This window comes from Tursiops truncatus, chromosome 16 (assembly GCF_011762595.2).
Source record: "Tursiops truncatus isolate mTurTru1 chromosome 16, mTurTru1.mat.Y, whole genome shotgun sequence".
In the NCBI taxonomy this organism is placed as follows: Eukaryota; Metazoa; Chordata; class Mammalia; order Artiodactyla; family Delphinidae; genus Tursiops; species Tursiops truncatus.
The window spans coordinates 8139474-8164371 of NC_047049.1; the positions used below are offsets into that span (position 1 = coordinate 8139474).

Consider the following 24898-nt stretch of genomic DNA (forward strand, 5'->3'; position numbering starts at 1 on the left):
CTGTCACCAGTACTCAACTCTGCTCTTGCAGCACAAAAGCAGACCTACACCATACATAAGTGAATGGGCATGGCTGTGTTCCAGTAAGACTTTATTAAAACACGTGGCAGGGAATCCCCTGGTGGTCCAGTGGTTAGGACTCCGCGCTTTCACTGCTGGGGCCCGCTTGGGGAACTAAGATCCCACAAGTCAGTCAGCTCGGCCAAAGACAAAAACAAAAACACATGGCAGCTGGATTTGGGCCCCAGGCTGGGGCATAGTTAGCTGACCCCTGCTATAAACCAGCAGTGCCCAGTAGCACTTTCTGCAGTGATGGAGATGTTCCATTCTGTGTGTCTAACACGGCAGCCACTCGCCACAAGTGGCCACTGAGCCACTTGAAATGTGTCTCATGCAACTTGGGAAAAGCATTTCTAGTTACATAATTTTAATTAATATAAATTTAACGTTCAGTAGTCATATAGCTATTCGCCATATAGCTCTCCATAAAGCCCTTGAAATGATCAGTTAGCCCTGCAGTTCAGAGCGGTTAACCATTCCAACTGCATCAGCAAACGGTAGATCGTCAGGTTCCAGCCACGTCCTACTGGGAGGCCAGGTCCCCACACTTGGTACCAAGGTGATTGTCTCATTGCCACCGTCTAGCAATGGGGCTGTGGCCCTTGTAGCCCTTGGGGCTGCAGTATGCCATCTGCCGCGTTCAGCAGTTCTTGGTCCTCTGCAAGGCCTGTCTTCAGACTTAGCCCATTGACAGGTGTCTCGGGCTTGCAGGATGGAGCTGTGGCTTCCAGACCTGGCACCACCCTTTGGCGTGTGGTCTCGGCCAGACAGCCTCTCTGGTCTCTTATCTGCTCCTGCAAAGTAAGCCCGTGGGCTGGATGGACTGTCGGGGCCTGTCTGGCTGTGGCGTCCCCTGATTTCTGGTGGAGAATTGACCTTCCAGATCCCTAAGGCTCTGTTCTGTTGGAGCCGCTCCTCTACGCAGCCCCGTCGGTGGGCTCCCCGTTGGCTCCATAATAATTCAGCGGCTCCTCCCAGCTGGGCCTTCAAGCCCAGGCTGTCTTCCTTCACCTTCTTCTTTCCGAAGAAGAAGGGCTGCTCTGCAACCGGACTTCTCCCCTGCTTCTCAGCCAGAATTACTCCTCCCGGATCTTGCCTAGGGGCGGCCTTGGGCCTCTGCATCTCCTGTGTCTCCCCACAGCTGAAGACCTTCCTGCTCCTTTCAAGGCCTTTCTCAAATGCCACCTCCTGCGGGAAGCCTTCTTCCGTCTCACAACATGGTTGCATTAGGACAGACCCACAGGGCCCTTGGGGCCTCTCAGGGCCACCGCTCTCCATCCCTTTCCACTGGGGGTCATCTTACCTCTGGTTCTCCCCGCTGCTGTTGTCCCAGAATCTCCCCAAGGGCAAGAACGACGTCGTCCCCCTCTGTCTCTGCCCCACAAGTCTGGCTCGGCTTCTTCCTCCCAGCAGGTGTTCAGTAAATACACGTGGAACTGAACTAGCCTTGTGTATGTGCTGCGTTGTTTATAAGAGTCCCTTATAAGTTAAGAAAATGCGACTTCAGAAATTAAAACTCCATAACTTGGATTTATTTAGTGTATTTTTACTTCTTCGAGAGTCTTCACTTTTTTTTTTTTTTTTTTTTTTTTTTTTTTTTTTTTTTGCGGTACACGGGCCTCTCCCGTTGCGGAGCACAGGCTCCGGACGCGCAGGCTCAGCAGCCATGGCTCACGGGCCCAGCCGCTCCGCGGCGTGTGGGATCTTCCCGGACCGGGACATGAACCCGCGTCCCCTGCATCGGCAGGCGGACTCTCAACCACTGCGCCACCAGGGAAGCCCGAGAGTCTTCACTTTTATAAGTAAGTCTAATACTTGACTGCGTAGAAGCGTGTCTGAAAGCTTTATAGAAGGTTGTGCGTTCCATCTGGATGTCTTTCTTTAGGGTAAAATCAACACAAAACTTCTGTTTCTGGCAGAGAATCCTCTATTTATCCTGATTCTCCCACTCGGGGCCCAGGTGGCCACTGCAGCATTGCTCTTTTTAATGCCACCTGTGTTTTTGGTTAAAAGGCATTTAAGGAGCTGCTCAAATCAGGGTCCTTCAGGGATCAGAGCTCAGTTTTGATGACTTTAACAGGAAACCCCAAGATTTATCCAGCCTTTGTGTAACAAAGATATTAAGAACAACTTTAAAACTACAAGGTGTTTTTTTGAATTTTATTTTATTTTTTTTATACTGCAGGTTCTTATTAGTCATCAGTTCTATACACATCAGTGTATACATGTCAATCCCAATCTCCCAATTCATCACACACCCCCCACACCCCCATGGCTTTCCCCCCTTGGTGTCCATACATTTGTCCTCTGCATCTGTGTCTCTATTGCTGCCCTGCAAACCGGTTCATCTGTACCATTTTTCTAGGTTCCACATACATGCGTTAATGTACGGTATTTGTTTTTCTCTTTCTGACTTACTTCACTCTGTATGACAGTCTCTAGATCCATCCACGTCTCTACAAATGACCCAATTTTGTTCCTTTTTATTACAATGTGTTGTTAATGTCTAAATCATGATGTAGTATAAAGGATGTTGTATTTACTTGGTATTTGGGTGGCTGGACTGGAAAAGTATCACAGGTTTGCTGGTTCAGAATTGGCCCTGGCGATCGCCACCCTGCCTAGAGAAGCTCAAATTCCCATGCCACTTCATGTTGGTATCCCCATACCCAGCTCCAAGTTCCCAGTCAAGACATAAGGAGTCCAGAAAAAATTAGAAAAATAAAATCAGAGAGCTGGAGCCCATGGGATAGAGTCTTCCAGTGCCTTCTGGTATGTACAGAGGAGAATGACATGTCTTTAGAGCTGAGGGCACCTCAAGATCAATGTGTCCAAGGATGGAAACCAAGTTTCCTCTTGCAGGCCAATTCTGATTTATCGGTAGTAGTTGCTTGGAGCCCTGTGTTAAGAAAGATTCTGAGGCAAAGTCCTGGCTCAGTGGGAAAGAATGCTGCAGTTGATTAGCTGTGTCTGCTATGGGTATGGAAGAGGGTGACAGCAGTGATTCCTTATGTTTCCATCCCTTGAACTAGCCCAATCCCCCTGAGTTTAGAGATGGAAAAACCAAGGCCTATGGAGAGGCACAAAGTATCCAAAGTTGTGTCTCAGCCCATGGCAGAGGCAGGACTCTCAGAGCAATGCTCTTGCCACTGCCCTCCTGAAACACTGTAATTGGGTCCTGGAGCAGCCCTACGGTCTGTGCCTCTTGGCCTGACTTTCTTAGGAGCAAAGAAGGTGATGGAAGCCTTGGGAGTCGGGGTGCATTTGGGAAATCAGAGGACGAAAGATGGTAACCCTTATTTGATCAGCTTGTCTGGGGGAACTGTCAGTGAGGAACTGATGGAATGTGCAATAAAGCCCTGAAGAAGCTATTGGGCCTGATTCTGGATGCCTTTTTGCCATCGTAGTTCTCTGTCCACTTCAGACGACTGAACAGATGGGTGCTGCCCTGACTCCTGGCCCCATTTTGATTTTCAGTGAAGGATGCTCATCACAGGTGCAGCTCCGTGTCCTTCACAGCCTGGTCAGCTTTCTGAGTTCAGCATCACGCTGGGGTTTCTTGTTACCTAATCTACCGTAAGAGCAAACCTGACGGAGGAACGGGGACAATGGCTCCACTCATGCTCATTAGTGCCTCGTTAGTGGACTGTGTCTACATCTGGTCCATTTGTCAGCATCCGTGGGAGGACCTCTTTCTGGAGCCCCCTTCAAGCCTCTCTCACTCACCTCTGGCTCATTTTAGAGCAAAGTATTTAGGAGCCTGGTCCTTGGAGCCGGGAGATCTGGGTTGTAGTGCCAGCCCTGCCTCTTAGTCCCTGCACAGCCTTGGGTAAATTATATAACCTCTGTGACTCAGTCTTCTCATCTGTAGAATGGGAATACAAGTAAGTCCCCCACATACAAACCTTCAGGTTTCGAACTTCCAAAGATGCGAACACGCATTCACATGTCCAGTCACGTAAGTTCAGGTGTCTGGCGTATGCTCTCATGTGCATGCATCCTCTACAAGTGGTTGTGCTTTTGTGTACTTTACTGTACTGTATAGAGTACAGTAGTACAGTATCTTTATTTCCAGCTAGATCTGCAAGAGGGTGACTTCATTGAACTCCTTGCTGTGCAACATGAGGAGCTTACTAATGAAGACCTGATGGAATTGGAGGCCCAGAGAAAGGACGGAGAGAGACAAGAGGAAGAAGTAACTGAAGAACCGAAGAGGTTCACGATACAGGAAATGGCAGGGGATTTTCTTTATTTGAGGCGGCGCTGTTAGTTTTTTGAGGCACAGGACCTGAACGTAGAATAGTACACGAAGGTTACAGCAGCCATTCAGAATGCAATCCAGTGCTACCATGTCATCTATGACGAGAAAAAAGAGCTACCCAGACATCACTGGATCGTTTTTTCAAGAGGGTAGATAGAATTGAATCCAGCAAGGAACCGGAACCTCTGCCATCAACGTCAGGTGTGAGTGACATTGCAGCTTGCCCTCCGTCTCCTATTGCGGACGACCCTTCAGCTCTACCATCTCCCACCTCCTGTCCCTCCTCCGTGGAGTAACTCTTCTTGTCTCTTCACTCAATGCCAGACCCCGTATGCCAGCTGTTGTACTGTACTACTGTCCTTTTCAAGATACTGTACTGTAAGATTAAAAATGTTGTCTTTATTTTTTGTGGGTTTTTTTAATGTATTATTTGTGTGAAAAGTATCATAAACCTATTACAGTACTATATAGCCGATTGTGTTAGTTGGGTACCTAGGCTAACTTTGTTGGACTTACGAACAAATTGGACTTACGAACGTGCTCCTCGGTATAGAACTCGTTCGTATGTAGGGGACTTCCGTAGTAACAGGACCTACCTCACATGTTTTTCGTGAGGATCCACGCTGGGGGACATTTAGGCTGGTACCGGCACACTGCAAGCACTAAGAGGCAGAGAAGAAGCAGCTAAATATTTCTTGTTCCCAGCAACGTGCTATATAACTTTTAATCCTCACGGTTGCTGATATCGTTAGAGGTAAATATCATTATTTCCATTTTTCAAATAGGAAACCGAGGCTTGGAGCATGCATCAATACGTGGAGCCCGACCATCTACTTTGATGGTTTTAGGTTAATTACTACGAGGGAAGCGACCATCTTGATCTACACCCTAATTTGCTCTGGAAACCTGCCTCAGCGGAGTGGGTGAGGGAAGTAAGAGCTGAGCTGGGGAGACAAACAACCTCGGAGCTACAGAAGTAGATCTCCGGGGTGTGAAGAATACCTATGGCTTTTAATGAATTTTCACTGAAAGTCACGGCTTCCTGTGTGACTCTCCGTCGCCCCTCATTCCCTCTAGACATGCGCTCTAGCTGTCAGCCTCCCCAGATGGGCCAAGGGGACACAGCAAAGGCCATTGTCCTCTGGGTGTTGTCCCCATCAGCTCTAGGAAGTGCAGAGACTCCAGAACGTCAGGCTCTGGTTCTGTGCCCTCGGCAGATTCAATCAGAACACACTGCACAGGGCCAGGGGGATTCTTCAGGGCAAGGAGAAGAGGGGGACCTTCGAACGCCATGGAGAAATTTTCCCTGGTACCCCCAGATCTGCGGAGGAAGGAAAGAGCCCATGGGTCACTGCCTCTCCTGGGTGGAGTGGGGAGCAGTGGGATAGAGAGGGAGGGGGTGGAGCTTTGGGGGACGGTCTTAAGTGTGATCCCTGCTCTTACCATCAGAGTGGTGTTGAACAAGTTGCCTTATCTCTCTGAAATCTCACATCTCTAAAATGGGTTTAGTAGTCCCTGCCTCTTAGAGTTGTTGTGGAGATTCAGTCATGGTTAATGTGTTTAAAATGTTTGGAACCTTCAGCAACAAAAAGATCTAGAAACAAAAGTGGACTATTTTTAGAGAAAAGTGCAGCCACTTTAGAAAACAGTCTGGCAGGATTCTTAAAATGTTAAACATGGAGTTACCATATGATCCAGCATTCTACGCCTAGGTGCATACTCAAGAGAGATGAAAATATGTCACGTGATCTAGCCATACAGTGGAATGTTATTCAGCCATAAAAAGGAAAGAAATACTCATCCATGCTACAGCATGGGTGAACATGGAAAACATTATGCTGAGTGGAAAAAGTTAGTCACAAAAGACCACACGTTGTATGATTATATTTACATGAACTGTCTGGAATAGGCAAATCCACAGAGACAAAGCAGATTACTGGTTGCCCAGGGCTGCGGGGAGCGGGAGACTGGGTGCAGGTAATAGCTGAGGGGTATGGAGTTTCTTTGGGGGGTAGTGAACATGTTCCAAAATTGATCATGGTGATGGTTGGTTGCACATCTCTGAAAAACCATTGAATTGTACACTTTAACTGAGTGTATTATATGGTATAGACTATATTCAATAAAGCTGTTTTCAAAAAAACATGGTCTTGGGACTTCCCTGGTGGCGCAGTGGTTGAGAGTCTGCCTGCCGATGCAGGGGACACGGGTTCGTGCCCCGGTCTGGGAAGATCCCACATGCCGTGGAGCGGCTGGGCCCGTGAGCCATGGCCGCTGACCCTGCGCGTCTGGAGCCTGTGCTCCGCAACGCGAGAGGCCCCAACAGTGAGAGGCCCGCGTACGGCAAAAAAAAAAAAAACCATGGTCTTACCAGATTAAATAAGCAGCATTTTCAAATATGACATTCCAGTCAAGACCTTGGTTGCATAAGTAATTTTTCCAATTATATTCTAGTAAAAAGGAGGCCAGTTTCCTAGTGAACCCATGCAGACAGCCATAGAGCCATTCGGAATAGGGAGAAGAGTGAGAGTTTCTGAATTCAGCTATTAAAAACGAAGGCATTTAAGTCTTTAATCCATTTGGAGTTTATTTTTGTGTATGGTGTTAGGTAGTGTTCTAATGGTACTGATGAACCTCGTTGCAGGGCAGGAATAAAGAGGTAGACACAGAGAATGGACTTGAGGACTTGGGGTGGGAGGGGGAAGCTGGGGCAAAGTGAGAGTAGCATCGACATATATACACTACCGAAGGTAAAATAGTTGGCTGGTGGGAAGCAGCAGCATAGCACAGGGAGATCAGCTCGGTGCTTTGTGACCACCTAGAGGGGTGGGCTAGGGAGGGTGGGAGGGAGACGCAAGAAGGAGGGATATGGGGACATGTGTATGCATACAGCTGATTGGCTTTCTTGTGCAACAGAACCTAACACAGTATTGTGAAGCTATTATACTCCAATAAAGATCTGTTAAAAAAAAAGGCAAATAAAATTCACTTTGTAAGTTTATTCTTATTAGCTCCCTCATGTTCTGGAATAAACTGACACTCTACTTCAGGACAGGTCTCAGGGGTCTGTGAGGACAGGACTCATTTAAAAATAATACTAAGATGCTATTAACATGCCATGCATTCACTGGTCTCTTCAAATGTGTCCATAAATAAGCGTTTAAATAATTCTCAGTTTCAGACTCACAGACACAGAGAACAGACTCGTGGTTTCCAAGGGGGGAGGAGGGGTTGAGGAGGGATGCATTGGGAGTCTGGGGTGAGCAGATGCAAACTAGTATACAGAGGATGGATAAACAACAAGTTCCTACTGTATGGCACAGGGAACTGTATTCAATATCCTGTGATAAACCGTAACTTAAAGAATATGAAAGAGAATGTATATATACGTATAACTTAATCACTTTGCTGTACAGTAGAAATTAACACAACGTTGTACATCAACTGTACTTCAATAAAATAAATGTTTAAAAATTCTCAGTTTCAATTTCCGATTCAGAAAACATTGATAGCTAAAACTCTAAAGTCAAAAGCGCTTTGGGGTCCTCTGTCACTTTTATGAGGATAAAGATACTCAGAGACAAAAAAAATTTGAGACGTTGCTTTAGGGCAAAACTACTCTTTTCCTTGAAAAATAGGAGGATGTACTCAGTTGTATTTCCCTTCACTGTTGCTTCTGGTATAATCTTAACTGATTGTCGCAATTATAATTTTTAACCAAAGTTAAGTAACTTCTCTTTCATCCAGCAAACAATGGGTTGGTTAATTGAGAACCACGTGACACACCAGCATTTTAGCAGCTAGCAGAGCTTGCGAATTGACATAACAAATTTCTATAGCCACATGCCTCCCTTAAGGAACCTCTAAAAGTAGTAAAAATGTACATGTTAATATGGCCCAATGAATGTAAAAATAAGAAGCAGAGGTCTATAGATGCAAAACTGCTTAGTCATCAACGTTTCAGCATTCATCTTGCTTAGAAATGATCTAGGCATCCAATGATTATCCTTTAGTTAATGCAATTTAATGTCAGTCCAAGGGTTTAAATTACTTAAAAAGCTTAGAAATTATCTTCAAGCTGACACACTACAAAACATAATTACGGTTGAAATATAGAGATTGTCAGAATAATGATTCAATTTAGTTGAACATAAATTTACACTTTTCAGAGCCTTAAACATTAACTAGGAATAATGTTAGCTTCTTTGATAAGTAAAAGGGAGTAAGTCTAAAAAGAACACCTTTTCGGATAAAAGTCCCCTATTATACGTAGCATTAATCAATTAGAGAAGACATAGTGATTTTCAGTAAATCAAAATTATTAAACTCCTCTCATTTGCCAAAGGTTTGCCTTAATTATATGGATTCCTAAAATGCTTCTAAGTTAGCTTCAGCTAACATATTTAAAGTTTTAGAAGTTTAAGGTCCTTATTTTCTGATAATTATAGGAAATAATTTCTATAAGAGTTTTTCTCTATAAACCAATCAGATCCTTGCACCTTTAATTTCAGAGACTTTGTAATTTAACTTATTAACAGCCTCTGAAGATAGGAAAACATCAAATACACAGTGAAAGGTAAAGTTCTTTCTGAGCTACAGATACACGAACATAGGTATCAACAGAGGACTTACAGCTTTAACGCTACCATCTTAGCCACTGTTCGCAAAAACTCACAGGTCCAAATAGCAAATTGCTCTTCTCTTTCCTGGTAGGCACGCAATTCTTACTCGATTTGAGTTCAAAATATACAAATGGCCGAACAAAAGACTGTGTATAGGTGAGCTCTTACTGCTAACAGCCAGCAATGGTCTTTCTAGGTACGGGGCTGCGCTCTAGCTTTGCGGTTCACTTCGCTTGTATTTGCAGAGCCAGAATGGCCGGGGACACATGCTCCCCCGGGGCATCCCCTGGGCATCCCCTCCCCAGTGAGTGATGGATGTGAGTGTGCAAATACTCTGAACCCCTGATCCCTGAGCAGGACACTTCTGAGTTGACTGTACATTCTCCCCAGAAGTCCAAGCGGGGCGGGTCAAGGTCACCCCTGATGGGACTTGGCTTACGTCAGTCCTTACTTAGACTCCTTCATTCATGATCCAAGGTTTCCACACGCTTACCTCATTTTCCAGGACTTCCCAATAAATCCCTTCCACACAAATCCTCATCTCTAAGCTGCTTCTGGAGAACCCAACCTAAGGGTTTCCTTAATATCCGCTTCCTGTTTAGTAACTGAACCCTGGGTATATTCAAGGGTCATTTTCAAGGGTTAATAATATGGACGGGAAAAGGCTGCGTTTCTAAATTGTCTTTGTATGTAGGGGTGGCACCACGTTTTTAAGCTCTGGATGATGAGATGTAAGGGAGAATTCCAGGATGTGAGGAGAGCCTGCCTTTTTGTTCTTTCTCCTTTCTCCTTCTGTCAGCCTGGAACAGAGACGTGAAGGCTGGCACTCCAGCAACCATTTAGGATATGGACCTCGAAGATGGAAACCAAGCATTGAGGATGGCAGAGCTGGGGCCTGGAGACACCAAAGTGCCACCGTATCAGTCCCCAGCTGTCTTCCTCTCGATGTTTCCCACCTACCTCGTTTCAGCCTCAGTTTTAGTTATGTGCAGCCAATCTTTAGCCTAACTGATGCAAGCTTCAAATTCAGGTCTCTCTGATGCAAAAGTTAGCATCTCCAACCCGTCAGCAACACTGAAGTCAGGAACATTTTTGCATATATTTATCTAATTTAGTCTCTGCCTAGGAACTTTAGAAACCAAAAGCCAAAATGCTGAACGGTGACTAAAAAGAATAACCGTGTTGCTGGGGGTATTTTCAGCTCCTGTGTTCAGATGTTCCATTATGCACTGAGGTCCTTTGTGGACAACCTCACCAAATCGCCTGCTATTTCTAAATGTTTCTCAAGCTGTCGCTGGGTACCACCTCCTAACTCAGCAGCCATTGGTAAGCATTCCGGAGTGGAAAAATGCTTCAGTATGCTGACCTTGATGGAACCATGGACGCTGCTGTGGTCACACTTCTGAGTGGGAACTTTCAGCCTGGTGAATCCGTGTCAGTGACCTTGGATAATTTTGCCTTTGCAGAGAATAGAAGCATACTATTTCAAAACATTGCTTCATACTTTCTAGCTGATCAATAAATAAGGAACTTTTCAAAATACTTCTTTTGGTTAGCAGAAAGGTAAGGAATACCTAAGGGTGTTTGCTTGCTTGTTCAGTTACTTCGTAGGGGATTAAATGATCTGTGTTCTCCTAGAACCCTAGTAAAGCAATGTGTCCTGTTGTGAAGGGTTGGGCTTTGCGTCAGGTGGTAGAGGGGAGTGAGAAACTGAATATACAAATCGATGGCAGCCAGAGCATATATAAAAATAGGATTCTGACCCACGGTCTGCAGCAGCCAGCCCAGGAAACCAGCCTGCGCTCTCTAAGTCAGACTTGCAGGGAGTCAGAAAGCATTCTGACTCTCACATCTCTTGTGATAATTCAGGAAGCCAAACAATAACCCTGGTAACGATCTACCTCAAATGGCCAGGACTTGATCAATAATTGACACCTTCCCTAATTTCTGTCCCTGCTTCCAAGTTGGAACTAACCAGAGACAGTTCAGTATGTCCCCTAACCAATCGCATAGGATGCTCAGCTTCTAATTATTCCGCCTCCAGCCTCCCCAGGGCTACAGCCTCCAATCGGGGCACACCTGGAGCTTTCCCTGTTTCCCCTAAAGCTTTCTGTTCCTCTGCCTGCCTTTGAATCTCTGCCAAAATGCAAGAGATAGTGGCTGCCTCCCTCCTATAACCACCTCTGAATAAATAGCCCCTGCTTGTTCTCCCGTGAGGGGTCTTCACTGACTCCACAGGAGAGAGCCTGGGCATTACAAGGAGAGAGAGAAGATTTGATTTCAGACTGTCACTCGCTGCCTTGTTGACTCCAAGCAAGTCACTTGATTCTGCTTAGACTTGGTGTCCTCACCTCCGTAATGAGCCAGCAGCGATGATGAGCACGCAGGGTCCCTTCAGTGATCCCAAAGGAGGTGGTGAAACAAACATCCTGCCTGCGGCTGACTCGGGGGAGCAGGTTCGCAGAAAATAAGGGACATTTCTGCTTTATGAAAATCACTTCCTAGGAATCAATTCTACTAACTTTGGGTTTGTTTTTTTTCCCCTTCTTTTTAAGGGAATACTGGATAAAAAAATTTTTCATTTACACGCCATTTTGTAGTTTACCAAGGACTTGCACAGCCATTCTTTTATTTGCAACTCCCAGCAATACCCTGGGGGAAGTTCTTATGAGCTCCATTATGCAAATGAGGGAGTGAGGTCAGAGCACGTTAAAGTTAACGGGGTGGTTGACCAACTAGTAAGGGCTGTACAGGGGAAGCTGTGCAGGGCTCTTACCCACCCTGTACCCTTGTCGTACAAAAAGGCAAACCGAAAATGTTTGCTTGGCTTGTGGGACTGTTTGTTTAGGATTTACAGCCTTTGGACAATGGTATGTGGACCCCCACTCAGGTCAAAGCTTCCCTCCACCGTGCTGTCAACTACTGGGCTTCCTCCACATGCAGACCCTTGGTTTGGTTCTTAGGGCCACTTTCTAGTTTATTCTCTGTGCCTGTTGTGCTGACACTCAGTGTTATCAATGCAACAGGGGTCATTTGGGATCAAGATGGGATGTGTGTGCTTTTGAGGGTTGTAAGGCCAGAGGTGCAGAAATACACAGGTCCTTCCCTGTCAGTCCCCCCCACACCCCCCAGAGGCCCCAAGAGGCTCCACGCAAGGGAGAATGAAGGTGGAGAAGGAGTCAAGGCCAGTCTATAAAGAGCTGAGCCCATGAAGCGTTCTCTGGTCAAAAAACAATCCCTGACCCACCCCCAACGGTGATGTTGGATGCAGGAATTTCACAAGGACTCACCCCGCTGTACAATGAAAAGGGAATCCAAGTGAGGGCCTGCCTGTCTCCACGCGCTGGGCCTGCTTAGGTCTGAGTAAGGGCTCAAGAGGGAGAGAGAACGAGGGTTCCTGCCTCGAAGACGGTTCCCTACCCAGTGGGAAAACACAGACCAATGATTGTTGTGAGCTCTGGCCAATCAAGTACCAGCCCAGGGGGATCTGGAAAGGAGAGGTTTGGGGTAGAGGCCTTGGGTTGGGTGAGATCAAAGTACCCACCATACCTCCTGGGATTTTACGCTGTAAAGGCGTCCTGTACAGAAATGAAACAACCATTCCAGTGACCCTGTGGCACGATCATACCTTCTCCCATGAAGGAAATCTCGTTTCCTGCCCGTAGCAGTGTATTGTGGATTCCCTTGAAATGAAGGTTTGTCCTAAGAGAAGCTTTGCTGTCCAAAGCCTTTATTGAGTGTCTGCTGTGGTCCCATCCTGGTAGGCACCGGGACTGCAGCCTCATGGTCAGAGCACCGGCAGAAAAAGAGAGGCAAGCCAAAAAGAAAAAAAGAAAAAAGGACTTTGATGGTAGTTTTATTTTACTTTTTTAAAATTAATTTTTATTGGAGTATAGTTGCTTTACAATGTTGTTTTAGTTTCAGGTGTACAGCAAAGTGAATCAGCTCTATGTATACATATGTCCCCTCTTTTTTGGATTTCCTTCCTATTTAGGTCACCACAGAGCATTGAGTAGAGTTCCCTGTGCTATACAGTAGGTTCTCATTAGTTGTCTGTTTTATAAAACATAGTAGCAATAGTGTATATGTGGCAATCCCAATCTCCCAATTCCTACCCCCCCTTTCCCCCTTGGTATCCATACATTTGTTCTCTTTGTCTGTGTCTCTATTTTTGCTTTGCACATAAGATCATCCGTACCATTTTTCTAGCTCCCACATATATGCATTAATATACGATATTTGTTTTTCTCTTTCTGACTTACTTCACCCTGTATGACAGTCTCTAGGTCCATCCACATCTCTACAAATGACCCAATTTTGTTCCTTTTTATGGCTGAGTAATATTCCATCATATATATGTACCACATCATCTTTATCCATTCGTCTGTCGATGGGCATTTAGGTTGCTTCCATGTCCTGGCTATTGTAAATAGAGCTGCAGTGAACATTGTGGTCCGTGACTCTTTTTGAATTATGGTTTTCTCAGGGTATATGCCCAGTAGTGGGATTGCTGGGTCGTATGGTAATTCTATTTTTAGTTTTTGGAGGAACCTCCATACTGTTCTCCATAGTGGCTGTATCGATTTACATTCCCACCAACAGTGCAAGAGGGTTCCCTTTTCTCCACACCCTCTCCAGCATTTATTGTTTGTAGAATTTTTTGATGATGGCCATTCTGACCAGTGTGAGGTGATATCTCATTGTACTTTTGATTTGCATTTCTCTAATAATTAGTGATGTTGAGCATCTTTTCGTGTGCCTCTAGGCCATCTGTATGTCTTCTTTGGAGAAATGTCTCTTTAGGTCTTCCGCCCAGTTTTGGATTGGGTTGTTTGTTTTCTTAATATTGAGCTGCATGAGCTGCTTGTATATTTTGAAGATTAATCCTTTGTCAGTTGTCTCATTTGCAAATATTTTCTCCCATTCTGAGGGTTGTCTTTTCATCTTATTTATGGTTGATAGCAGTTTTAGAGGCAGGTCAATTCTCTTTGATGACTTGGGGTGGTGCAGGGCAGGAAAGGTGACCTTCAGCTGGATTTGGAAGATGAACTAGTCCACCCCGCAGATCGAGAGAGGAAGAGGAAGAACGGCCTCTCCGGGGAGAGGGAACAGTTTGTACAACGGCACAGACAGACACAAGGTGTTTTGTGTTTGAGGAGCTAGAAAAGGATCCCCCGTTAGAGAAGGAAAACAATCAGGTGAGGAGAGACAGATGATGGCAAGGAGGAAAGCAGAGCAGGATCATGCCAGACCTCATGTGTCAGACTCGGTTTTGAGCAGAGCCCTGCGGGTGCTCCAGGACCGCGGAGAGCTCGGCAGAGGCCACATATGCAATTCCAAGAAATATAAGAGAGCGGGAGCATGGCTTCGTGCTGAGAAGTAATGGAAACATTTCAGAGTGGTTCCTTCTGTCTAAAAATGTGCATGTTAAGAGCTTCCCCGGTGGCGCAGTGGTTGAGAGTCCGCCTGGCGATGCAGGGGATGCAGGTTCGTGCCCCGGTCCGGGAAGATCCCACATGCCGCGGACTGGCTGGGCCCGTGAGCCATGGCCGCTGGGCCTGTGCGTCCGGAGCCTGTGCTCCGCAACGGGAGAGGCCACAGCAGTGGGAGGCCCACGTACTGCAAAAACAATAAATAAATAAAATAAATAAAAGTGTGCATGTTAAAAACGTTTTTTTAATAAATGGAGTGGAAAAATTCTTTAGTTCTTAGGAAAGGAAGATAAATAGGCCTTTTTTTTTTTTTAAATCAAGAAACTGCAGGTCACACTTTAGGATTTAATTGTAAACCTAATTTTGGCGATTCTGGTCCCTTTGAAAGCATTGCTCAAGCATCAGCTTGCCTAGGCTGTCCCCCAAGACAGCAGTGAAATGGGAAGATTGGTGTAATTATTCCCTTTTACTGAGGGCCAGATGAGGCCTGGGAATTGTCAGTAACTTGCCTAAGTTCTTTTCAGTGTATCGAGAAGCAGAAATTTTGAGGGAATAGCATTTAGTAAAAGGATAATTAAAAGGTTTGCAAGGTGGGAATTTGGAGCAGAAAAGGGTCCACAATGGGATATTTTGTCTAACTCTATGCCTTGGTTTGGGGTTCCCTGAAAGTAATGTCTGAGTCAAGAACCTGGGTGCAGGGAGTTTATTAGGGGGGTGATCCCAGGGAACAGGAGTGAGGAAGCCGGGGAAGTGATGCAGGATGGAGAGGCCAAGACAAGGTTGCTGCCGTTGTCAATGGCGGTTCATGCCCCCAGCATCTTTGAGAAGCAGGTGGATGCCTCCCGCTGTTATCCACATGAGGGACAGGAAGCTGAAGCTGGTGTGAGGGCTGGTGGGCTCCTCGGTATCAGAGAAGGGCCCGAGTGTGAGATGCAAGCCACACAGAGCCTTGAGGTGGACACTGCCCACAGGAAGTCAGTGTGAAGCTCAGATGACAGGTGGACCCAGGGGCACTGGTGCTGGTCGCCAAACGCACCTGCAACCGGAGAAAGGCAACCCCGGGAAACTGACTCATGCATGTGAGGACTGAGTGGAAGATGCTCTGAACTCACCACCTTGATGCCCTGCACTAGTGAAGACCCCAGTGATCTCTGCCCCCTCACCTCCCTGATACGCTGTTGGTTACAAGGAATCCTGGACCACAGGTAACTGGAGGACAGCAAGTGAACTGAAGTTGGGCTGAACATTTCTGTTCATTGACTCATTTACTTAACAGATTGACTGAAGCCTACTGTTCCCCAAGCACTGTGCTGAGGCCAGGGGTACAGCAGGGGAGGAAATGTTACCAAATCTGGTCCAGCTGCTTGCCACTTGAAAATCAAAGGGGGGGTGGGAGGGACAGATGTTGGTAGAAAGTTGCTTTTATTGTTTTTTTAAAATTTTATTTTGTTTGCATTGCCTTTCCACCTTTTTTTGCCTGCGTTACACGGGCCTCTCACTGTTGTGGCCTCTCCCGTTGCGGAGCACAGGCTCCGGACGTGCAGGCTCAGTGGCCATGGCTCACGGGCCCAGCCGCTCTGTGGCACGTGGGATCTTCCCAGACCAGGGCATGAACCCGTGTCCCCTGCATTGGCAGGCGGACTCTCAAACACTGCGCCACCAGGGAAGCCCCTCCATCTTTTTTTTTAAATAAATTTATTTATTTTATATAGTTATTTATGGCTCATTGGGTCTTCAATACTGTGCATGGGCTTTCTCTAGTTGCGGCGAGCGGGGGCTACTCTTCATTGCAGCGCGCGGGCTTCTCATTGCGGTGGCCTCTCTTGTTTTGGAGCATGGGCGCTAGGCGCGCAGGCTTCAGTAGTTGTGGCTCGGGGGCTCAGTAGTTGTGGCTTGCAAGCCCTAGAGCGCAGGCTCAGTAGTTGTGGCGCACGGGCTTAGTTGCTCTGCGGCATGTGGGATCTTCCCGGACCAGGGCTCCAAACCGTGTCCCTTGCATTGGCAGGTGGATTCTTAACCACTGCGCCACCAGGGAAGCCCAGAAAGTTGCTTTTAATTAGAATGCTGGCAACCTGGGGGAGATGGTGGACTCGGTGTCCCCCAGAAACCACCTCTGAAGATCTTGCTCGGCCATGACAGTTTTCAAAAGGAAAAAGGGAAGTAATCTCAGTTAATCATTGAGATGGGGGGTCAGAGTCGTGGCCCTCCCCCACTGCATGCAGGCTTGTGTGCAGGCTTGTTGATTCCTCGTGATCTTTCTTTAGATGCTGTCTTTTTCACACAGTTTGTTCACGAGATTATTGAAGGGGAAGCTGGGGAAGAGACCTTGTCATCTGTTAATTACTTAGTTTTCATTTCTACTTCTTCGATCTATGGAAAGAACCAACAGATTAGGCAAGGTGTACTGTGTGATCAAAAGATCTGAGTGGTGTGCTAGGGCCGGAGACGAGTATAGCATGGGGCTGCCCGGTTTAAAGTTAGTGACAGGACAAAGGGGAGGGCCCTGTAGAGACCTCTTTCCTGCCAAGAGCTGCTTTCTGTCCTTATGGAAATGGCACTTTCGGGGTGTTCTTAGTGGTGCCCTAGTGGGTTTGCTGTGGCTTATAGACCATCCATGAGCTCACAGGTGCAGGAAATCAGGTGAGGTAATTCCTTGTCAAATGTACGGATGCGCTCAGCTAATTTGCAGGTCAAAGTCACCCAGGAAGGACACGTGGAAAAAGGTCTACAGGATGTAAACATCTTGGTCCAAGTAAGTGGATTTCTGGAGGGAGAGAGGAGGCCAGTAAATCTGAAGCCTTCCTGAAGGGATACGGGGTGGGGGGGGGGGGGGGGTGAGATTAGGAGATGGGTGTCCTCTAACTGCGGAGGAATAAGATGTTCTGGGAAAAACACACCCCCACCCCTAGGAGGTCCAGCTAAGCTGGTGGTGTCAGGGAGGGGGAAATTCCCCTCTGCTGTACTAGGTCCTCCTGGCGGGTCTAAGAATTAAATTGCCATGAGACGGATTAACAGGAGAAAATCACACCAAAGTTTAATAACACATGTACGTGGGAGAGGCCCAGGACAGCTAAGTCACCGAAATGGCTGCAACCCTCACCTTGGATGTCATCTTCAGCTAAAAACAAAAGAGGACGTTAGGAGTAGTGGTTTGTGACTTCAAAAAGCAGGAAGGCAATACGCCTGGAGACAGAAAAGCAAATATTTGGTGAATAAATGTTTGCCGGCCCCGCAGAGACAATGGACACAGAGTGGACGCTGATCTGTAGGCCGTGTTCTCCCACCACACCCAGCCTGTGTTCCCTGCAGACATCTCTGGTGATTGCTTTATTCTGGAAACAGGCCCTCTGGTGCTTCCAAGCCAATCCTTGCTTTCCGCTCGTTAGATAGGACTGAAGTCAAGGCCATGACTCATCAAGGCTGCCATGGATCTCCCCCATCTATCCCACCCATATTCAGGCCACGTCTCTTTGAACCGAGCTGAGTAAATCCATGAGCTTTAACCAAAAAACAAAAACAAAAAACCCAGGTGCTGTTACAACATTTTAAAAGCTTGCCTTCAGGGCTTCCCTGGTGGCGCAGTGGTTGGGAGTCCGCCTGCCGATGCAGGGGACACGGGTTCGTGCCCCGGTCCGGGGAAGATCCCACATGCCGTGGAGCGGCTGGGCCCATGAGCCATGGCCGCTGAGCCTGTGTGTCCGGAGCCTGTGCTCCGCAACGGGAGAGGCCACAACAGTGAGAGGCCCACGTACCGCCAAAAACAAAAACAAAAGCTTGTCTTCAAGCAGGATTCTCTTGTACTCTTAAGGGTCTTCACGAAAAAAACCCTCTATTTCCCCTTTGTGCTAGTGGGAAGAAAGCCTAAGTCATCATTTTCTCAGGAGCGGAGCCTATGCTACCATTTATTAATTGGTTATACTTTTGGGGGCTAAGCATGGCATTTTTCTGTACATTGGAAATGGATTCAAAGATGTGACAATTGTCCCAACTGGTGCCTGTCAGACGTACAGAGGATTTGTCCAGCGTGGTTTAACCAACCAAAGGCTATAATTAGCTAAGTGTTAGTCCTTGCCTGTTTACGTATCTCTACAATATACGTAAAAAGGCAAGTATCCTATGCTTCATGTAACGTTTATATCCTAATATCCTTATGAAAAAGAAATGTACCTTCTGTGGGAAGAAAAATGTGGTCGACAGTAGCTGTGACCCGAAAAGAAACTGCGTGTTCTCCTGGGGATGCGTCAATCTACTGAAAAATTAACGCTATCAGCTTACACACTTAACTTACTGTCAGTCACCCCACTCAGCATAAATGCCAGAGGCTGATTTACATTCTTGTTCCTGACGTGAGTTCTGGGTGTAACATTTATCAGGCGATAGAAAATAACTGTAGGCGAGAGAAATGGGAGTTTCTTCTAGGGGTTCCTTTAGCTGTCACCACTTGGCAATTTCCAGCCTCCACACGACGAGGAGTTGCCCTCCTGAACCCCAGAGGCCCTGGAGAACTAGGTATTAGTGCAAGGCCAGGTCAGAGAGTCATTTCTACAAATCCCCACGCACTCCCTGAAAGGCGACTCCCTCGCCCGTCTTAGCGGGGCTCCTGGGGCCACGCAGCAGTTTGTGAGAGGAAGCACCATCTTTCTCTTCTTCACAGGGGCATGAAAAGGGTGTGCCAGCCCCGGAATGGCATCCTTCACACCCAGCCCCTGGGAACAGCCAGCATCACTGAGCCACCGGCGGAAATGCAGCCTTCCCATTTTCTGATTATAGGCTGTTTCACAGGGTCATGGGGCTTCCTTTCCTTAAGATTCTTTAAAGAAAGATTTGAATTAGGACTTCCCAATCTCCATCTTCTATTTGGAGTCCTTCTTTAGGAAAAGGGGTGTCTGAGCCAGCCCCAGACCCTCTTCCACACGGTCTGGGGTTAATCGGGCCCACACAGGCCTACCTTTCCAAGCCCGAGAGTGTGGCTGTACCAGCCCGTGCGCGGCGCAGGGTGGGGTGGAGGGGACAGGCCTCCTGGGAGGCTGGGGGGACCCTCAGGGAGAAGGAGGTCTGGGGGGAGGCAGGGCCTTGCTGTAACAGCTGCCACCCTTCTCCTACCAGCAGAAAGGCTGCGGTCACTCCTCACAGGACCCGCGTGCCCTAACCGGCTTCCCAGGCGGTGATTTGCGAGAGGAGACGCCATCTTGCTTTCATTCAAGCTGAGACGCAGGACGGGGTGGCGGCTGGGTGTGCCAGGCCGGGAACAGGGCATCTGTAGCGTGTACTCCCAGCCCGGAATTACCGAGCACCACACGGAGAGGTGGCCCAGAGTTACTAGCTCTGCTAGGTTTTCAAGAAAAGCCAGAAATTGGGATTGTTATGGGAGTTACATGTTGGTCACTAATTCAAATAAAAATAATGGCTGGGGTTTGTGGGCACGAGTTTGTAACTTCTGATTTGACCTAAAGCTCTGCTAGAGTTTCCTTTCCTTTCCTTTGCTCTTTCCCACCCCACCTCCAAACACCCAGTGCATAGAACCTCTAAGATCCTATCGATAACTCTGGAAAACAAGGAGTACCTTTATTTCAACTTTTAGAGTCTGATCCCATCTCTTCAAAGCATTTAACTCAATTACAGCCTAAGCCCCTCCCCAAAACTGGCTGTCAGTGGGGAACATGAGCTCTAAGAAGAGGTGAGTTTACCAAGATCACATTTTGGGTGATTTTTTACTAACCTTTTGGGGGAACAAGTAATATTGTCTCTAAGCGATTCAAATAAAGGAACTTCTGTCTTCTAAACTTGTTTGTAACTGCCACTGTCTACCAGTCCTCCAAAGAAAAAGCTATATTCTATATTTCTCGGGACTTTTTTCCTTTTATGTCCTAGAAAAGCTCGATAAGATGCTACATGTTGCTTCTGCCTAATTCTTCTCTCCTGGCAGGGATGCAGGAAGGAAAAGTGTTCCCCTGGGGCCAGGAAAGGGAGTAGGAGAGAGGCCCCTCACAGAGTTGTGGCTCCTGGCACCAAAAATGACTCTGAGGGAAAGGGACAGAGACGGGGATGGCTGCTCAAAATGGCCTGGCAAAGTAGAAGGACTTGGGATATTGGGGGTTGAAGTGAGGTGCAAGCAGGGGAGGGGAAGTAGCGTTGGTTATGGGGTGGAGAAGAGGAGAGAACTGACAGCTGGGAGTGGTCTGAGTGTAAGTGGAGGTCCTGTATAGGAAAGGGGTTTGATTTGTTCCTTCTTGACTTTGCTTCTCAAGGGTAGCTCCATTTGAAGGGGGTACGTAGGGTCATCCTCATGATAGAAGTCAGGGCTCTTTTAATTGCAAGTGATAGAAACACAACTGAAATGGGCTTAAGATATGAAGGAATTGATTGAATTCATTCGATGCAGCTGAAACTTCAAGGAGTGAGTGGACATCAGGCATAGTTGGATCTGGGTGCAGATGATGTCATGGGAAATCTTTCTTCATACCTTGTCTCTGATTTTCTCTGAAGTTGCTTCATGGTGGGAGGGTTCTCAACATATTTTGTCGGGGATAAGCCTTAGCAGTACCAGACCATCCTACCAGCTCAACACCAGGAGAGGAGAGCTCCTTCCCCTAATAATTCCAAGAAATCTTTTTGGATTGACAGTGGTTCTTCAAATTCGGGTTGTGCCTAGGAAAAACATGCTGTTTTCCTTTACCCTCACACTGAATACTTCTGACTCCAGGTGTGGGTTTTTTTTCCCATGCCAGCCAATTCTCTGACCCCAGCTAGATGTCTTACAATTCAGTTCAGTTCTGACACTATCTACCCGCAGTTAAGGCTCAGTCCACAAAACTGCCCGCACTTCAGAGGCCAGTCACAAGTCCCAGGTTGTCCTCCACACTTCTGACCGACTGGCTATAATTTGGGGTTCCCACGGCCTCCTCTTTCTATTTGATAATTTGCTAGAATAGCTCACAGAACTCAGGGAAACATTTAGTTATGTTCACCAGTTTATTACATCACAAAATACATGATAAAGGATTCAGATAAACAACCAGATAAAGAGATACATAAGGAGAGGTCTGGAAGGGTCCCGGGCACAAGAACTCCTGTCCCTGTGGAGTTGGGGTGCCCCACCCTTCTAGCACGTGGATGTGCTCACTGACCTGGACGCTCTCTGAACCCCATGCTTTAGTGATTTTTATGGAGGCTTCATCACATAGGCATGATCAATTATTAACTCCACTTCCAGCCCCTCTCCCCTCTGTGGAGAATTGGGGGTGGGGCTGAAAGTCCCAAGCTTCTAATCATGGCTTCATCTTTCCAGTGAGCAGTCCCCATCCAGAAGCCCACCCAGAGTCACCTCATAAAAGCGAAAGGTGGGGCTTCCCTAGTGGCGCAGTGGTTGAGAGTCCGCCTGCCGATGCAGGGGACACGGGTTCGTGCCCCGGCCCGGGAAGATCCCACATGCCGCAGAGTGGCTGGGCCCGTGAGCCATGGCCGCTGAGCCTGCGCGTCCAGAGCCTGTGCTCCGCAATGGGAGAGGCCACAGCAGTGAGAGGCCTGCGTACTGCAAACAAAAAAACAAAAAAAAAACGAAAGGTGCTCCTTTCACCCAGGAAGTTCCAAGGGATTTAGGAACTCTGTGTGTCAGGAACCAGGGTCATAGACCAAATATTAGCAGGAACAGAGAGCAAAGACACACGCATATAAATATAAATAATATAAGTATAAATATAAATATATATTCTTATTATTTCACAGGGGGACATGCCCATCTCTGACCCAATGTCTTTGGCACAGGGGATGCAGTGCTCCAAGTGGCTGGGCCTGGGTCACATGTCCACCTCCAGGGCCGGGGGGAGGGGATCACGCCCATTTTAAGAACATGGTTGGAGAATGGGGAAGAGGGTGGTTCTACAAAGGGCAGTCGGGTTGTTCCCAGAAAAAGAGGATGGCTGGGCTGCAGAAGCAACCTGTCAGCCCTGTGAAGACGGTGATTCTCGCAGCCTTGTGGACTGCTCTAACCCTGGTGCGTGTGGAATGTGTGTCTTCTCTGCTGACCGTGCACCTGCCTGGGAGCAGGAACCCGTGATCTGGTCTTCGCAACATCTTATCGGTGATCTTGATAAAACCGTCTTACGTCATTGGGCCTCTGTGTTCCCTTCAAGTGCTAAGGTTGTCTCTGAGTCTGATTCATAAGATTCCACAAGCCCCACGAGGAAATGTGTCTCCCTGACAGGTGTACCCCGTGCCTGTGCTGTATGGGGGATGTTTGGGGGGAATACACGTATAAGCCCCCAAGTTAACTACACTCTGTGAATTGGAATAGCCCCCATGTTGGGTCTACAGGAACAGCGTCTGTAGACAGGTACCACCGCCCACCTTTTCTCCCTGCTAGCCCCGCTTATGATCTGGGGAAGTCCCTTTCCCCCCCCTGACATTTAAGGGCTCTGGAGGACATGCTGTTTTGGGAGAAGAGGGAAGCAGGGCCTTGGGGACAACTGGATGTGCAGGGAACCAGCTCAGATGACACATTTCTTTGGTTTTCGTCTTGCTTGCTACTCCAATTCACAGATGCACCTTATTAGCTTGTATTTTCCAAACCCCCTCAATCTACTGATGAGCCTTTGCATGGCCAGTGGAATGTCCTTCCTGACTGAGAAAATGGGAGGAAGAGAAGAAACTCTTGAACCTGTAATAGCACATTTCTGCCATCAAAACTCAGGCTGTGGGTTTTCTTTTTTAATGAAGAATTTCTGTATAAAACTGTACTGTGCAATCTCAAGATGACCCTAACTCTGGATTGGGGTAAAGAAGGGCTGAACATGGATATTATTTGAGGGTCTTGTGAAGGATAAAAGCACAGTCCTGAGTGGTAATGTAGGTCATCCTGTTAACCTGCTGATTTCCCTTCTCATCTCCTGACCCTGAACCTGACCAAAGGTAGATTCAGTTTTAGAAACTGGAGACATGACTTTGCACAATCCCCATGGAAATGTCTTGGCAGTGTTACAGAATTCCTGGAGTCAGTTATTCTAGGGCAGGGAGATCTGGCATTACTTGTGCTTTGGAACCAGCTGATCCCCAGGTGAGCCTGGGGCTCAGGTAGTTTTGGGGTGACCACAAGACAGTCTGGGTGCCACGTTTGTTTTCAGCCAAAAGCCACAGTCCAGGAAGACTGAAGAGAAGCTACCAGCTGGACCAGAGTTCCTAGGAGCAAATGGACCTAACTTGGGGTCCCTGAACAGGAGAGTCTGACTGTTGCTGAGCACCCAGAGGACCCCCACCCCCTGCCGTGCCCTCGGCTGGCTTGAAATGATTGCATGAGAGAGCCAGCCCATAGCTAAAAGTTCCCATAACACACTCCGTTATCCCACTCCAGCAGCTCAGGTTCAGGCAGCCCGACCAAAGACCTAGGGACTCTTTGCTATGCCCCCAAGTTCCTGCTTCCCTTTTCCTGCAGAAACCCCTCCACCAACCTTCAGCCACCCCTCACTGTATCCTCCACTCCTGCCTTTCTACCTACTGTGGTCTCTTCACATGAAACTACCTCCTTTTTCTATGTTAATCATGAACCCCCTCTCCCCTCCCCCACCCCGGGAGAATTTGGTTTATACCAGTGACTTTTATCCATTTCATGACAGAAACCTCCCTGAGGTACAGTGGAATGGTTGAGTTTGAATTTAGATTTGCCACTTAGTAAGTCTAAGACCCTAACCTCTATGAGCTGAAATTTTTCATCTTTTAAATGGGGATCATAATACCAACATTTCCAGACTGCTAAAAGATGAAATATACTAATTTTTAGAAAGTGCTTGACACATACAAAATGCTTAGTAATGACTGTGAATTCTCTTATAAGAGAAAGATATCTACGGAAAATTCATCTATATTGTGTATGGTGTAATACTGATTAAAATATTGGTGTCTATAAAAGCAGTGGTGCTTTGAAACGATGGTGCCCCTTTACCTCCTATTATACTTGTGTTTCTCCACAGTCCCTCCTGACACTTCCAGACTAAGCGAATTGTTGTTAACTTTTCTTTCCCTTCTACCAGCTTCTTCTCTGAGCACCCATCTGCATCCTCTTTTTCCCTTCAAAATCTCCTTTGGTGCTTATTTTAACCTTGGTTCGTGTGTGCAGGAGCTGTGTGGAGAGGACTGCGGTGAGCACATGCTAAGATGTGTTTTATTTATCTTGGACTCTGCATCCCTGTGGGGCTGAGCCTGGCAGACTTAGAAGATGATCCAAGAGAAGTTGCCTTCAGTGTGGACTTTGCAAGCACGATGAGATGAAGCTTTGTGCTGAGGGATGAGAAGTAAAGTGAAGGAGGTGGAGAGGGGCTGGTTCCTCCTACCGCCAGTCCAGTGAGCCTTGCCGTTGGTGCCGTGAGGGAGTCCGCAAACTTGATCCAGCCAAGTCTCACCTGACAGTTCTCATGGCCCCAGCTTGGAGACTTGGCCTCCTCCGCAAGCCAACACAGCGGGGTCCTTGAGCACCTGTGAGGGAAGGACCACCTTTGAAGTCTTGGCTGGAAACCATTTTTCTAGAATACACC

General features: G+C 47.2%; 1 protein-coding gene across 2 annotated transcripts in view; it reads left to right on the plus strand.

Annotated features, from left to right (window-relative positions):
• CPXM2 (carboxypeptidase X, M14 family member 2) overlaps nucleotides 1–24655 on the plus strand; it is a 146726-nt gene extending 122071 nt beyond the window's left edge. The window contains exon 14 of one of the 2 annotated variants that reach the window (XM_019940194.3): nucleotides 24484–24655. In XM_019940194.3, the coding sequence (XP_019795753.1) occupies nucleotides 24484–24509 (26 nt within the window). In that variant the 3' untranslated portion in view covers nucleotides 24510–24655. Of the gene's footprint in view, nucleotides 1–5106; nucleotides 5694–24483 lie in introns of those variants that run through there. The other variant, XM_019940193.3, reaches the window with a different exon arrangement.
• The last annotated feature ends 243 nt before the right edge of the window (nucleotides 24656–24898 follow it).